This window comes from Poecilia reticulata, chromosome 4 (assembly GCF_904066995.2).
Source record: "Poecilia reticulata chromosome 4, P_reticulata-male-v2, whole genome shotgun sequence".
NCBI lineage: Eukaryota > Metazoa > Chordata > Actinopteri > Cyprinodontiformes > Poeciliidae > Poecilia > Poecilia reticulata.
This window is the reverse complement of record NC_088833.1, coordinates 11983948-11999265: the sequence shown is the minus strand read 5'-3', so window position 1 is coordinate 11999265 and position 15318 is coordinate 11983948. Positions and strand designations below refer to the sequence as shown.

Below are 15318 nucleotides of genomic sequence, written 5' to 3'. Positions count from 1 at the left end.
TAGTACTTCCTGTCAACACCCTGACACGCTGACAGTGACATACAGAGAATAAGAAACGCAGAAGTCAAAAAAAGGAAAGCACGAACTTACAGGAACAAACCGATGAACTGAAGAAATAAGGACATCCAAATGTAAAAGGTAACAGGTTGACCAGCGTTAAGGTTTTAATAATATTTATGTTTGGTGCTTGACGTTGGGACTATCAGACAGTTGTTAGAAATTATGTGCTGGGTAAAGTCGACTGTTCTCAACTAATAACATTGAAATGTTTCTCTGTTTTGATTTGCTGTAGCTGTGTGTGTATTCAGTGAATGCTTACCTTTACACATTTTAATGCTTCAATATTCTTTTTATTCTGACGTGTTTCAGTCTGAATTCTGTGGTAGATGTTATTTCCTGTGTCAAATAAGTAATTTAAGAGCCAGTTCTGAAACATGAAACAATGGGACAGAAGTTACCAAAGGGTTTTCTTTACTTTTCATGCTACATTGCTCCTTATGTAGCAGAGCATGCCAATCAGTTTCACAAAAACCCAGTGGGAATCCCCAAAGGTCTTTGAATATTATTAAATGTCTGGTACGTAACCACCTAAAAGGCAGGGGGACAACAGGGGACAACACAAGCAAAGACTGCTACCCTGTTAGTGTGAAGCTTCATATTGCTTCAGATTCTCAAAGTTACTCTTTTCTGATCGCTTTTCTTATATTCAGCTTCAAACAAAGCAACTTCCTCGTAAATCAGTTACAAGGAAGACAAATTTTTTATGTTATTTATATTATTTATGTTATATATAATTACTTATGTGTATAAATATTATTTATGTGTATATATAATTACACATAAAGTTATGTATAATTAGATATATTTTTTATAATCTACAATGGCGCAAAATGTATGAAGATTATCAAATGATTAAACATCTTGAGCAATAAACCAAGCCACAGGAAGCATGAAAGCTAATAACAGACATGACAGAGAGACAGAGGTTCAGTAAAATTAGAAAATGCTGCTAATGGTTGTCTTGTTTGGCCCTGAATTAGAACTTCATAAAGAATTAGAAGAATTGGCTTTTTTTTTTCCTGACGATGTAATGTGAAGAAGAAATCTGCCAAAAAGGCGCTGACAGTAATCCGTTACCTTTACTCCAATTTTTTTTTTCCCTTTGTCTAAACAAGAGATCTGAGAACAGTCAGAGGAAGGAGTAGCAGGTGTGTGTCTTCCAAAGCATTATTGTTGGGTTGTATAACGTGCTGCAGCTTTGATGTTTGTAGTATGAGAGATATGCATCTTCAAAATGTGTGATGATTTGTTGATTGCAAAACTGCACATTTCCATATGCTTTTCATGTATTCGAATTATTATACTTCTAAAATTTCAGTAGTTGTTTGTGTGTCTTAACTGCTTTTTAATGAAAGTACAGAACTAAGAACATCTGTAATTTCTTAGAGCTGAACATGTAAAGTGTACTGAATTTATTGAGTATTCTTGAGATAATCTTGTTACAAGTTTGAGACATAATACAGTCAATAAGGTTTGGAAAATACATAACTGAAGCAGAGAAATACATTGCCTCTTCAACCTTATTAACAAGACCGTTAAACTGAGTATGTTTATAACAGTCATGGCCATATACTGTAAACACTGCTGTATGGTGACACATCTTTTCACAATAACAACTAGACGTTTGGTCGTTTTGAGTAAATGGGACTTTCGAAGATTTTTCAAAGTGTCTCAGGCGAGCTATTGATTTAAGTGATTCATTTGACACCAAGACAAGTTATGACAGAGTTTAATGGTATATTTTGTCTCATTTAACCCTGTGTTGGTATCAATTGCAAAACAGTTATTGGAAATGCTCTACTCACCAAAGCAAAATGTAAACATGTCTGTCATCTCTCAGATGCAGTCAGGTTTTATTTACAATAAGACATGACTCACATACTGTGCAGACGGACAGATACTTTGGCCGGATTTTCCTTTTTGTCACCTACCTGTCTAGTTTCATCAGTAATTTCAAAGACACAAAGAAGACCATGGAAAGATGTGCCAAAGAGCTTTAAAAGACCGTCAGCAAGTTTGCGGAAACATTGGTCTACAACATTTTGAAAAAAAAAAAACTTTATTGGAAACAAAGAACATGAAAACTAATGTGATAGTCTCAATGTCTAGCACATTGCCTTGTATATTTAAAGGTGTTTCTTCAGCCACGTTAATAACTTTTAGTCTAGCTTCTAACATTTAATGAGGACAATGTTACATTCAAGCCTCCGTTTTATGTTTATATTTGCTTTGTTTATAGAGTTGGATATCCATTTTCACTCACATTTAGAAAAATCACAGTTTTATTCTCCCCTAGAACAGTAACATAAGAGAAGGGGAAAAGTTTGTCTCAACATTTTTCTAATCATAGATCCATAACTTTTTAGAAAATCAGTGCAAAGAATAATCCCACAAAGGCCTTATTTCTCATTCTTGACATTTTAGCATCACTGACCATCCTTAAATATTTTTGCTCATTTCTCTGAGGTTTTCTCCCCACTGGAGGGAGCGTGACTTGAAATTGGGTTCTCATATAATGAAATTGAAGCAAATATCTGAATGCAACTGTCGATTTTGTTCTCAGACATGCCGATGAATTTCAGAGAGGAAGAATCGACCCCCCTAGTGTTGAGAGACCGGGGGGGCAGCCAGAAGTCCAGTTCGAGCGTGGAAGCCGGCTTACAAGTACACATCTACTTTTTTCCTGGCACAAAGGATGCGACAGTGATACAAATTTCATCCGGACTGATAAGTGCAGAAAATGTTTGCATCCAAGCAGGAAAGAAAAGTGGTAAGAATGAATGGATGAATAAGACTCTGAGCAGGAACTTCTGGTTGGTTTGAGGTGCTGGTTGTCAAAATAAAGTTTTGTGTAATTATATATATTTTTTATTATCCAGGAATCTTACCAGTGTACCTGAGCCTTTTCGGTTTAGCCTCTGCAGGTCTTTCATTTTGGTATCCGCCATCACACATGTTTGACTCAGACGAGAACTTGGTGGTTCATTTTAGAGTGAGGTAAGTTCAATATTCAAAATTCTGTTTTAAAAAGCCATATGAATACTTTTAGAACTGTTTCATGTAATCTTTATCATCATTATTACTGAATCAGTTACAAGGAAGACAAAATTACTAATAAATGCAAACCTTTCAAGTGAAAATCTTACCATTGTGGAGTGTTTTGTTGCTTGTTTTATTGCATAAATGTCGAAATGATTTACGATTTACATTCAAAGTTAACAGCAGCTGTTTTATCTATTATTATACCTCCAAATATATGTCAGAATGGCATGTAGAGATAGCATGTAGAGATAGTTTCTTCAAGCTACATAAATTAGTAGTACAGAGTAAGTGCAGCTCACCAACAACAATATAGGCATCTGCAGTAATGATGGAGAAAAAGTTAACTCTCCATGAAAATATATCTTATCAAATCATTTAACCTTTTAGGAACTGCACTTTGCACCATTTTGTGTAAGCTCTGGGCTTCTAACAACGTTTGAAATCTTCACTAACTACAAGGTTGAGTTGATTTGAAATATTTTTCCAACAAGCTTTGCAACAAGGTTCTGGATTACTAAAAAAATCTTTATATATGTGTAAATTGCATAAAATCCATACTAATTAATGTATTAATTTCTGTACTTGGAAAGTTAACAACTAAATGAAAGACATGGCTTACTTGGCTTACATTTCAAAAGTAAGGTTTGTTTTGACTCAGAAATAATGATGGATCTTTTATGTCTCCAGGTTTTTCTTTGGGAACTGGTTTGGCCAAGGACCAAGAACTTCATACCGCTACAGTCTGACAAAGGACAGAATCAGTCTGGTGCTTGACTATAATGTCATAGATTACCTTTTTGCTCAGGTAAAGAACATGAACATCATGCTCATTAATATTAAAGGCAATAACTTCACTATATTTTACATCAGTGTATTAATGATGTACCATTGCAAAGGAAGGCAGACTGTAAAAAAGTGACTTAAACACAATATTGTCCTTGTAGTTTAAAAACATTCTTAGACATTTTACTGTCTCACGTAAGGTTTTTAAAGGGCACTGATGCTAATTCAGTGTATGTAAAGTCAGGAGTTAACACCCACAATTTCACACATCCTCAGTTCCAATGAGTAGACTGAAACAAAAAGTGTGTTTAGAGCATCTTTTCAATTCCAACTCAAAGAAATACTTATTAATGTACCGACATTGATATATATATATATATATATATATATATATATATATATATATATATATATATATATATATATATATATATATATAAAAGAAAATTAACATAGGGTAGGGGTGAATATTGCATGTTTCTCAAAAAGTAAGGCAGGTATGTTAGAGTGTCCCCGGCTTTTTTTTTTTTGGTGTTTAGTTGAGAAGTGACTTCATTGCGAGTGAAGCAGGAATCGTTCCACCTTTGAGCGCCCAGGAGGAATGCCTCGGCCTTGCTGTGTTGGACTTGTGGAGAATGGCTAAAGAGCGACGCCAGACTATAAGAGAGCTCTGCAAAACTGTCAGGTATTTACAGCTGAATAAAGCTTTATTTTGTTTTTCAAAATAGATGACAACAAATAAGTTTTTCAGTTTAAAGTTTCTGATGTGGTTGTTTTTGATATATGTATGCAGCTAGCAAAAGAACACATAATAACACATAATGTGTTCTTTTACAATATTTGAACCACTATAGAGTTTCTAGTGAAAATATGCTGTATTTGGTAAAGTCTCTTGTTTTACCTGGACTGCTCTTCCTCAGCTATAAATCCTGCCTCCCCAAGTCACATCGGCATGAAATCCAGAAACGAAACCGCCTGGACCGCTTTCGAATCAGGAACACCCTTAAGCGTTTCTTGAAGAAACTTGGCAAATGCTCAGTGGACGAGTACAGCCTGAAGCTCAAATACCTGATTGAACTGGCTGGCATCGAGCCGTCTCTCGGGAGTGAGACCTTCCGTGTCAATCGTTCTTCCTCCCACACAGAAGCAACTTTCACCCTTCTGCGAGTCTGTGGGGAGACAGGAATTCAAACTGGTCAACTTGATGGAGCCCTGGTAAGAGCAAGGTGTTTGTGGGTTCAATATTTAGATCAACAAATTATAATTTCAGTAAATTGGTCTTATTTCTCAGTGTATGGAAACTGTATTTTTAAACATTGGTGCAGTGCCAGTGTCAAATAGGACCTTTGGGTTTAGTGAGATTTCAGAATTACAGGTGACAATATTTAGGTTTCAAGAGGTTCCTCGGTTTCGAGAATTTTGCATTTCACACTTGAATGTCCAAACAAAGTCTATGAGTTTCAACTAGTAATGCAGTTCAAAACTTTAGCAACAAAGGAGTCAACCCTATAACATAGACTACATTGGATAGGATATGTTGATATTCAAGCAGTTTGAATGAACTACTAATCACTCCTTTAAAAAGTTCATAAAGATTCCAACCAAACTGTAATCAGTTAATCAAAACACTGTAATCTCATCAGTGTATTCCAGGATGAGGACATCTATATTAAGTACACAAGAGAGCCCAGAGGACAAAACCTTGAGGTGTCCCAAAGTAGGTTAGTATAATGTACAGTATAAAGACTTTTAGGCCAAATCTTGCAAAAAGTTTCCAATTGCAAGATTGGAAACAGTAGGGCATCAGTGCAGTGGCGCGATTTGCATGAAGATCTACGTTTCCGCATCCACCTGAATAATGTGTAGTTGCGCCACTGCTTGGGGATGGGGGGGGGGGGGGGGGGGGGGGCGGTGCCGATTTATATTTTTGCATCCACCTGAATAATATGTAGTTGCGACCCTGCATCAGTGTATGGGGTCAAATACTTACAGACATCTTCAGATAACTGGTTGCCCTTATGTTCCAGGGTTTAATCTTTCCATCTTTTTGGTCAAGTGTTACTTTGTTACCCTTAGTAGAGAAGGAGTTTTTGTTATAAAATAAGTCCATCTGCTTTTTTTTTTTTTTTTTTTAGGAATGGCAGACCTTCTGTGATTTCCATGAAATTGTAGACATCAGCATTAAGAGGATCTTGAACGAGATGGTCCCACAAGACAGCAGGATGGTAACGATAACTCGGAAGGATGACAGATGCTTGGTAAATACTTCTTTACAAAAACTTTTCTTAATTTGTATTTTATATTAAAGTTTTGCTTTTGTATTCTTATGCTGTTTGGTTTGCTCATTTGCCATTATAGGAAGCTAGTTTCCAGAGTCGCAAAGAGGCACTTTCGTTTATGTCGCTGATCGACGGCTATTTCAGACTGATCACGGACTCAAGCCATTTCTTCTGTCAAGACATTGCTCCACCAAGCCTTCTAGAGGGACTCAAAAACTATTGTCATGGCCCTATCACGTGGGTCTTTTTGAACAGATATTTAATTTGACTATTATTTTGACGTGAACATGTTTAAGATGTCTCTTTTACATTTTGTGGAATCAGATCAGAGTTTGCAGTCAACAAGCTGAAAAGGTCAGGATGCACAGGCGGTACCTTCCTTATCCGGCAGAGTCCAAAGAACTACGAGAACTTCTTCCTCACTGTTTGTGTTCAGGTAAAGACAGCAGGAGATAAGAATTATACACTCATTCATTTTCAAATGGCTTATGTAGCTCTTCTGTGTATTTCAATAACCTGACATCAAAAAGAGAAAGTCTTTGGATTTACATATTGTTGAAAGAACCTTTAAAAAGTATTATAGGAGTCACAATCAATGTTATGATTTAGGATAACTGGCCATTATATACCGATGACGTCCCTGTTTTTTTTAATACTACTTCTTTATCTATAACCTATTGTAAATTGTAAATTAAATCTATTTGTTCTATTTCTGCAGACCCCTCTTGGCCTTGATTATAAGGACTGTCTCATTATTAAAAATGAGAGCTACAGTCTTCCTGGTCTCACAAAATCATTTTCCAGCTTGAGAGAACTCACCAACTATTACCAACACAACAAGCTGCTGTTGGCCGAAATACCCGTCAAGTTAACTCGCTGCTGTCCACCTCGACCCAAAGGTACAAAGTTATGTGAGTTCAGGGACACTTAGGTAAATGTAAAGCTTAAACGACAAAAGGAGAGCTGCAGTGCTGCTTCATCAAATGGTTCAATTGAAATGTCTGCAGCTATTTGACACAGATGGACAAATAGGCTATTTTTTTTTTTTATTAGTTGAATAAATTTCACAATTTCCTTTTTATCATACAAGCTCAAGATAGTTTTGTAATAATGTTTAGATCTAAAGTTACAGCCAATGTTCCCATAGAGTATGTGTTCAAGTGGAAGTGAACATATATGTATTTCTGTCTCTGCAGAACTCACAAATCTCATAATAGTACGAAACAGCAGCTTGTTTGAAGCTCAAGGATCTCCAACACCTGAAAGAAACAAGTTCAGTCACATTCAGATCCACATGATCAAATTTGGAGACCTGAACTGGGTAAGTATTCAGATGTGGGACCAAAACTAACATAGCACAACCTTTATCTTTGGGCTGTATGATTTTTATTTTTGTTCTCACTTAAGTCTTTCACAACAATTAGTGCAATGACTTTGGTATTTCATGTCAGGGTGACAGCCTTGGACAGGGCACCTTCACCCGAATCTTTAAAGGCTATAAAACTGACTTCCGTGATGGAGAAAAACACATGACTGAAGTCATCCTAAAGGAGCTTGACTCTGCTTACAAGAACTGCTGGGAGGTGGGTTTTTGTGACGCAAAGCAGAATGTGTGAGTCATTAAAGATTCAGCAAATTCAAGTTTCCTATGTATGTTTTGTGTAACATTACAATTTCTTTCCCCCAAAGTCACTCTTCGAAGCTGCCAGTTTGATGAGCCAAATTTCTCACAAACACCTCCTCCATGTATATGGAGTCAGTGTACATGAATCACAAAGTAAGTTCAAACCAACTAGATTTTCTTATTGTTTTATGATATTATAATATTAAAATGAAGTGTTTTAACTGATCCAAACAGCTTGTGAGACAAAAACAGCATCAAATTTTGGTGACAAAGGTTAATTTCCTGAAATTTAATTAATGTTTTTGGTAAAAAATCCACTGCGTTTGCCACAATATGTTACATGTTCAGTGATAATTTAGTCTCCCTCAGTCCTTATGTGACCCTGCTCAGTTCTTGTTCACGTGAGTGAGCATTTCAGAATTTGTATTTGAAGCCCAGCTGTAGAAACAGATCTTGCTGTGCTGTTACAGACATCATGGTTCAGGAGTTTGTCAAGTATGGAGCCCTTGACCTGTACTTGAAAAGAGGAACATCTGTCTCAGTGAGCTGGAAACTCAGCATAGCCAAACAGCTTGCATGCGCACTCAACTTCCTGGTAAGAAAGACATTTAACAAAACAGACTCTGCAGAAAGTTAGGTTAAATTTGTTTATGTGAAAGCTTTATAGGTTTTGGAAATAGCTCATAAAACAAGAAAACTAGAATAAAACTTTATATTTGTCCTTAAGATAAAATTACAACTCCATTACAGGAAGAGCAAAACATTGTTCATGGAAATATCTGTGCTAAAAACCTGCTGCTGGCAAGAGAAGGCGACCCCTCGCTGGGCAGTTCTCCCTTCATCAAGCTGAGTGACCCGGGCATCAGTGTGGTCATGATGGGAAATGATGGTAACATTAATTTATTTTATTTTATTTTTTCACAAATGAAAAACATCAAAGTTAATTAATGAAATTTCTTTTTTCAGTTATTTTGGACAGGATTCCCTGGGTGGCTCCTGAGGTGCTTGATGCCCCAGACAACCTGACGCTCGAGTGCGATAAGTGGAGCTTTGGTGCCACTGTGTGGGAAATTTTCAACGATGGAAACTCCCCATTGAGAGGCTGGAACTTAGATCAGGTATAATCAGTCATTCATGTAGCGCAGAGGCTGTGCAGCGTTACAAGTCACTAATTCTTATTCAGTTGAGACTGAGTGGGAACACTTTAATGTTCCCTAATAATTTGTGCAGATCATCAGATTTGCTTTATTCAAAATGTACATTTGATTTAGTCATGTACAAAAGACTAAATCTTTTGCACATGACTACAGAAAACTATATTTAAGTTTTCAGTTTTTTTATATTCTTATTTTGTACTTTTGTGAATCAAGTCTTCTCAAGTTGTTCTTTATAGGTGGATGTATGTCTTTGTACAAAAAAACAGGAGAATAAACTGTAATGTGGAGGAGAATGATGTCAATATACTGAGAACGTTTAGCTGGCATTTCTCATAAAAATATGACCACAAGCTTTATTTTAACTTTGTTTGCACAATATTAATTCATATAGCTAGAAGCATCCGCTTTTAAATGCTTTTATGTGTTTTAGTGGTACTTAAACTTTAGAAGGTTAGTACAAAATAAAGCAATAGCATTTTCAATGGCTCACTAATATTTTGTATTAGTTTTATTGCACTTGTGATTATTGTCATTCTGCTAATACATAATCCTGCTGAGGTGTAGCGCTCTTCATTTACATATATATAAATCTATTTCATTTCCAATTTTGGCTATAAAACAATTTAAAAAATACAAGACTTAAATGAATAATAACATTTATTTATCCATACTGCTTTGCATGAATATTTCTGTTGTGTTCCTGCATTGGCAAATATGGTAAAAGCACTAAACTACTATAATAGTGCTATAATGGTCTAATAATGTCAACCACAAAAGCACTTTCACAATAGAGCCCACAAGGGGAATACATTCATGCACAGATCGATCAGTGGGCAGCTCTGGGTTATGTGCCTTGCACACTGACATAGTCATACCAGCAACTTTCCAATTGCCAAGCACTTGTAAAATGTGCTTGTTTGTGTTTTTGCTGCAGAAGAGGAATTTTTACGAGAACATGCATCAGCTGCCTCCTTCCCAGTGGACAGAGTTAGCAGATCTGATTGCTCAGTGCATGGACTATGACGCCGCCTTCAGACCATCATGTCGCAGTATCATCCGCCAGCTCAACAGTCTCATCACATCAGGTAGTAACCTACACTCAGGTAAAACATTTCTGCTAAGCAGCGCCACCTGTGGGAAGCAGTGTTAGCACAATCAGGCCAGCTGACAGCTCTGCCTTGGCCCAGGCATGATACTCACACCCACAACATTCTGTAATTAGTATATTAATTAATATTATTTATCATTTAAAGGCCTAATTAATCTTGTCTAGCTGTAGTCTGTAAGCTGTAGCTGCAACTTGCTCCTCAGGTGACTCGTACTGTTTTTTTTATCAAAGTGATGGAGGCTGGCTGACTCAAAGCAGAGGAACAGATTGAAGCTGAATACTTTCCTCTCCGCCTGTAGAATTTCAAACTCTACTAGACGCTTAAGAACTCCAAGTTGAACTTGTGTTGGCGACCAAACCAAATATTAGTCTTATATTTTTCTCCACCATGAAGCAAAAAATATACTCTATTCTATCAAATCATAATTTGATAGATAAGACAGAGGGTACGGTTTTAGGTCTCCTCTGACTCCTCTGACCCGGGAAAACTGACTTGGTTGTCCACACCTGTTGGCGGCCATGGTCTCAATTATTCTACTCATCTCTTTTTTTAAAGCTTTTTGTGGAATAAATATTTACCTGTGTAAGATTTTAATTAGATTTACTTTGTTGTTTTAAATGTTTTACATGTACTGTAGTATTTTCTATATTTGTGAGACATTGTATCTAATGCAGCTGCTTTGTGTATTTATGTGTTTTGTGACAGATTATGTCATACTTCATGCTACTGAACCGGTGACACAGAGCCCCATGTCCAAAGCTCTCAACCTTGTTCCACATGATCAAACACTGTTTGAGGAAAGACACTTATGCTACATCTCCCCACTGGGAAAAGTAAGTTTGAAACAACAAATTATCTACTAAATCTTGCGTCGTACTTGACTTTTGCAAAATGGTCATTCTCAGAATCATCTGGTTATATCTGCAGGGAAACTTTGGGTGCGTTGAGCTTTGTCGCTACGACCCTTTGGGTGATAACACTGGCGAGCTCGTGGCTGTGAAGAAGCTCCAGCCGAACAAAGGCTCCAATCTAGAGGATTTCCAGAAGGAGGTTAAAATGCTGAGTGTTTTACATTGTGACTACATCGTCAAGTACAGAGGAGTCTGCTACAGCATGGGTAAAAATGATACACACTTACGGACTGGAACATAACAGAAAAAGCCTTAAAATAATTGTTAAAAGAGAATAAAATGCAAAATCTAAAATTGTTGCTGAATAATCAAATAGTATGTTATTAGATTATGCCTAATTATTATTTATGCTTTAATTAAGAGACGTTAGAAACTTACCATTGTATTTATGCACATTTGACATTATGCACTGGGCTAACCTGGTTTATTGAATTGCTTGATTGTCCACAGGTCGCCTTAGCATGAGCTTAGTGATGGAGTATCTGCCTTATGGCAGCCTTAATGGCTATGTGTGGACTAACCGTCACAACATCACCACCAGGCGGATGCTGCTTTTCTCTTCTCAGATTTGTAAGGTAAAGGCCGCAGACATCAGCCTTTTACAAATACATAAAAATGGACGAGGTTTATATTTGATTAACAAAAATGTAAAGATCAAATCTTTACTATCACAAAGTATGACTCATGGTGGTTGAATTACGTGTGAAATATAACGATGTAATTTGAACTTTTATGTCCATTGCATTTAAAACATGCAAATCAAAAATGTCTAACAGCAGCATCACATGCAAATTCTGACTGTGCCAGCTGATATGTTGGTCAGCTTGTTCTCTCAAATCAGTGCTACTTCAGTTTAGATCTTAACATAAAGTAGGAAAAACAAACCATTTTTTCAGCTTTAAATTTAGCAAACATGCTGAGGAAACACTTCTGTTTCCTCCGAACCTGTAACGCAGCAAATTCCTAGGATAACAATTTTGATAGGTCTTTTTGACTAGTAGTCCAACCAAACATGCAATAAAAAAAAAAAAACTGAGGTAAAAAAAAATCCTCCCTGACTGAAAATGGTTCACTAATTGCAGGTTTGACAATTTCTTTTCTGCCTCACATTCTTTTTTGTGCTCACCTGTTTTGACTTTTGCAGGGTATGGAGTACTTGCAGACGCAGCGTTACGTCCACAGAGACCTCGCAGCAAGAAATATTCTTGTTGCCAATGAGTCGCTGGTGAAAATTGCTGATTTTGGCCTGACGAAGGTTCTTCCCTTTGATAAGGAGTACTACCGCCTCTCTCAGCCTGGACAGAGCCCCCTCTTCTGGTATGACCTCTCCTGTTTGAAATATGAACGAGAGAACAAAGTACAACTACCAGTAGTTTTAAACAAAAAAAATAATTGAAACATCACTTATAATATGTAAAAATTCAAGATCAAGTTAGAAAAAAAGAGTGGATTTGAGTGGACCTACTCCCCTTCAAGGGCATGTACACTTTATAGATACCACGTTCAGCACAATCAAAGAGGATCAGGGTCTCCAGAGCGGACATGATCATTGCAAAAGTTTCAAACAAACATCTTGTCAAAGTTCGTGACCTGAAATGTAAAATAAAAGTGTGTTTTAAGCTTTTGATAAAGTCTTGTTGCTGCATGTTTTGCAGGTTAGCTCCGGAGTGCCTTAATGAAAATAAATTCTCCCACAAATCAGATGTGTGGAGTTTCGGGATCGTTCTCCATGAGCTCTTCTCTTACTGTGACAATAGCATCAATCCCAAAAGAGTAAGAAAGTGGGACATTGTTACATTCAGGAATGCAGGGTGTCTAATGTTTATTTTAAATTACAATAATATTTCTTTCTGATCAGCTTTGTTTGCAGGAGATCGGACAAAATGTCCAAGGTACATCTCTTTCCATGCATCTGTCAAACATGCTGGCGAGCAATTGGAGGTTGCCCGCTCCTCCAAACTGCCCTCTGCAGGTATGTTGGCTCTGTCTCAGTATTGGGCACCACCTGAATAAAAAAACATCTCTACAAATATAATTTGTTACATCTAATCATTTTCCCACATTAATCCCAGGTCTACAGTTTGATGAAGGACTGCTGGACGCACGACTTTGACAAGCGTCCGTCTTTCTCTGACCTGTCAAAAAAGGTTGAAAATATGATCCAGGACGACAGATAAAGCACAAAAGGCTGAGAAAGAGGCCTTGCTGAACCACACAGACATTGTTCAACAGCAGCAGTATTGAATTTTACGTTTTATTTATTGTCTTCCTCAGCAGTATTTCCTTAATTTTTGTTCTTTCCTTTATTTTGAAGCCTGTGGACACTTGGTAATGAGTAATTGTATCATATACATTGGTTTCAGTGAAAGCAGCAAAAGTTAATGTACAGCTTTTTAATGGTCCTTATCACATCATGTTGCTGGGATTTTTGGTAACACTTTATTTGAAGGGGTGTGCATAAGACTGACATGACACTGTCATAAACATGACACAACACCTGTCATGAACATAAAGAAGTCTTTATGAATGTTTATGACAGTTGTCATGAAGTGTCATTCGGTAAATAATGACACTTTTAATGCAAAGTTACTGTAAACGTTGCATTGAAAATCCATTAAAAGTGCCAACTGAACAAAAACTTTCATGGCAGATATGGGTTTAATTTCAATACAAGTGCTTTGTTTAATTATTTCTAATCTCTGCAGATATACCATTTGACAAGTACCCACAGTTTGGCTGAAAATTTGAGTTTCTCAAAGGTTTCTTTAGTGTCGCTCAATATTTTCTGACTTTAGTTGTAAATGGTTAATTTCAATGTAAGTGTAATCCTCTCTTAACGATGTAGTTTAATTACATTAATCCAATCATAGCTTTTTTATTTTTTTGCTTTCTTTAAAATATCTGACAGAATCACAGAGCAGTCTAATTGTCATTAGTAATATGAATAAATAACTCATCTTTATAAGGCTATTTCTAAACTCAAAGTCATTTTAATATTTTATTTAAAATTTTGTAAAAACAACAAAATGTAGGAAAAATATATTTTAAACAACAGGGATAAAATAAAAACTATCCAACAGATGATTTTGTCAATCTCAAAAAGTTTATAGAAACAAATTTTTAAAGGTCATTTCATGTGTTTCAGAGATTTGATTGCAGGTGAAATAGTTTTCAGGTTTTATTTTATTAATATTCTTAATTAGTATAACAAGGATTTTCATTTATGCTGTTTGTTGCCTTGTGTTTGAAATGATTCTCTCAATAAACATTCATTTTGTCCCATTGATTCTTTATTTCTTTTATAAAAACAAATTTGAATAAACCTTCTCCTGATGTACATTTTGTCTTGAAATGTAATTAAAGATAAGTAACTTTTGCCTGTGCCCGTTTGTTGGTGATGCATGATAGATAGCATGATTAAATAGAACAAAACAATTAACTGAATTTTAGATAACTTGCTGTCAACCATCTGAAAATTTGCTATAACATAAAATTGTCATTATATTGTTAATATGATGAACTCAGCTTTCAAATACTGGGACATTAGTGTTTTCTCCAGTGCAGTGGACTTTTAATTTAAAAAAAAGGCTGTTTCTTATCCCTTCTAATCTTTAGCCCCCAAGATATGACATTTAATTTTCTTCTAAATTACTTGCTTTTGGAAAAACATATCATTTCTGCTCATGCTTTACTTTCTCACCCTTACATTTCATATCTAAGTTTGAGCCTTAATCACTTAATCTATTCAAAAAAAGTTCCTGGAATAAGATACTGCATTATATTTTTTAAAACTGACTTACCTTTATCTCCCACGATCTTCTTATGGCTAAAAGTGGTTCCTTCTTTATCACTTCTTACTGCCAAATAGCTTTGCATTTTCTGTCTTGAAACCACAATCTAAAATCCACTTAGACCCTTCGGTAATCTTCTTACGGTTATATCATAATCGCCAATATGTTCCACAACAGCTTTATGCAACCAAATACCAGTTAAAGCTTATGAGTCAAAGTTCAAAATAAAACCTTTTGTGAAGATAAGAAAAGAGGTACAACATCCTCTTAATTCTTGTACCCTTCCTCATGGTCACAAAGAGAGGGAAAATTGTGAAAACCTAAGGAATGAGACCTAATTTAGAAGTATTTCTGAAACACACACATGAACACACAGAAACGTCAAAGACAAAGTTACTTAAATTATCTGCCTTAAGCTTAACTACATCACCAGTTGTAATTTGGGGCTTCCCTCCAACGTTGTGGGAGTCAAAAGTTTGGCTGACAGTACAGTTATCTGTCTCTTTGTCCCACTATTTTCATGATAATGTACTTTGCTTCTCCTTATGAATTAGGAATTAGG

At 36.1% G+C, this 15318-nt stretch overlaps 1 protein-coding gene and 1 long non-coding RNA gene across 3 annotated transcripts; one reads left to right on the top strand and one right to left on the bottom strand.

The window, feature by feature from the left end:
- The first annotated feature begins 13 nt into the window (after positions 1-13).
- jak3 (Janus kinase 3 (a protein tyrosine kinase, leukocyte)) lies at positions 14-14341 on the top strand. 2 transcript variants are annotated; one of them, XM_081606219.1, is made up of 24 exons: positions 14-138; positions 2624-2830; positions 2940-3057; positions 3790-3907; positions 4425-4570; positions 4806-5100; positions 6021-6143; positions 6244-6401; positions 6489-6600; positions 6883-7063; positions 7361-7485; positions 7616-7747; positions 7854-7941; positions 8259-8383; positions 8539-8677; positions 8755-8906; positions 9880-10030; positions 10760-10887; positions 10982-11171; positions 11416-11540; positions 12110-12282; positions 12621-12738; positions 12824-12937; positions 13038-14341. In XM_081606219.1, the coding sequence occupies exons 2-24, from the start codon at positions 2626-2628 to the stop codon at positions 13140-13142; spliced, it is 3321 nt and encodes a 1106-aa protein (XP_081462345.1). In that variant the 5' UTR covers positions 14-138; positions 2624-2625; the 3' UTR covers positions 13143-14341. The 2 variants fall into 2 exon arrangements, with proteins under 2 accessions (XP_081462345.1, XP_081462344.1); XM_081606218.1 differs by lacking the exon at positions 14-138 and having other exon boundaries at positions 877-2830.
- LOC145551427 (uncharacterized) lies at positions 7351-12176 on the bottom strand. The gene is made up of 3 exons (XR_014087259.1): positions 12092-12176; positions 10932-11083; positions 7351-7423 (listed from the first exon to the last, which is right to left on the bottom strand). It is a non-coding gene; the product is annotated as an uncharacterized LOC145551427 (long non-coding RNA).
- Positions 14342-15318: the final 977 nt, after the last annotated feature.

Coding starts and splice junctions, on each gene's coding strand:
- jak3 (XM_081606218.1), top strand. CDS start 2,599: ATGCAACTGTCGATTTTGTTCTCAGACATGCCGATGAATTTCAGAGAG. Junction 2,831..2,939: donor CCAAGCAGGAAAGAAAAGTG/GTAAGAATGAAT, acceptor TTTATTATCCAG/GAATCTTACCAGTGTACCTG. Junction 6,601..6,882: donor TCCTCACTGTTTGTGTTCAG/GTAAAGACAGCA, acceptor CTATTTCTGCAG/ACCCCTCTTGGCCTTGATTA.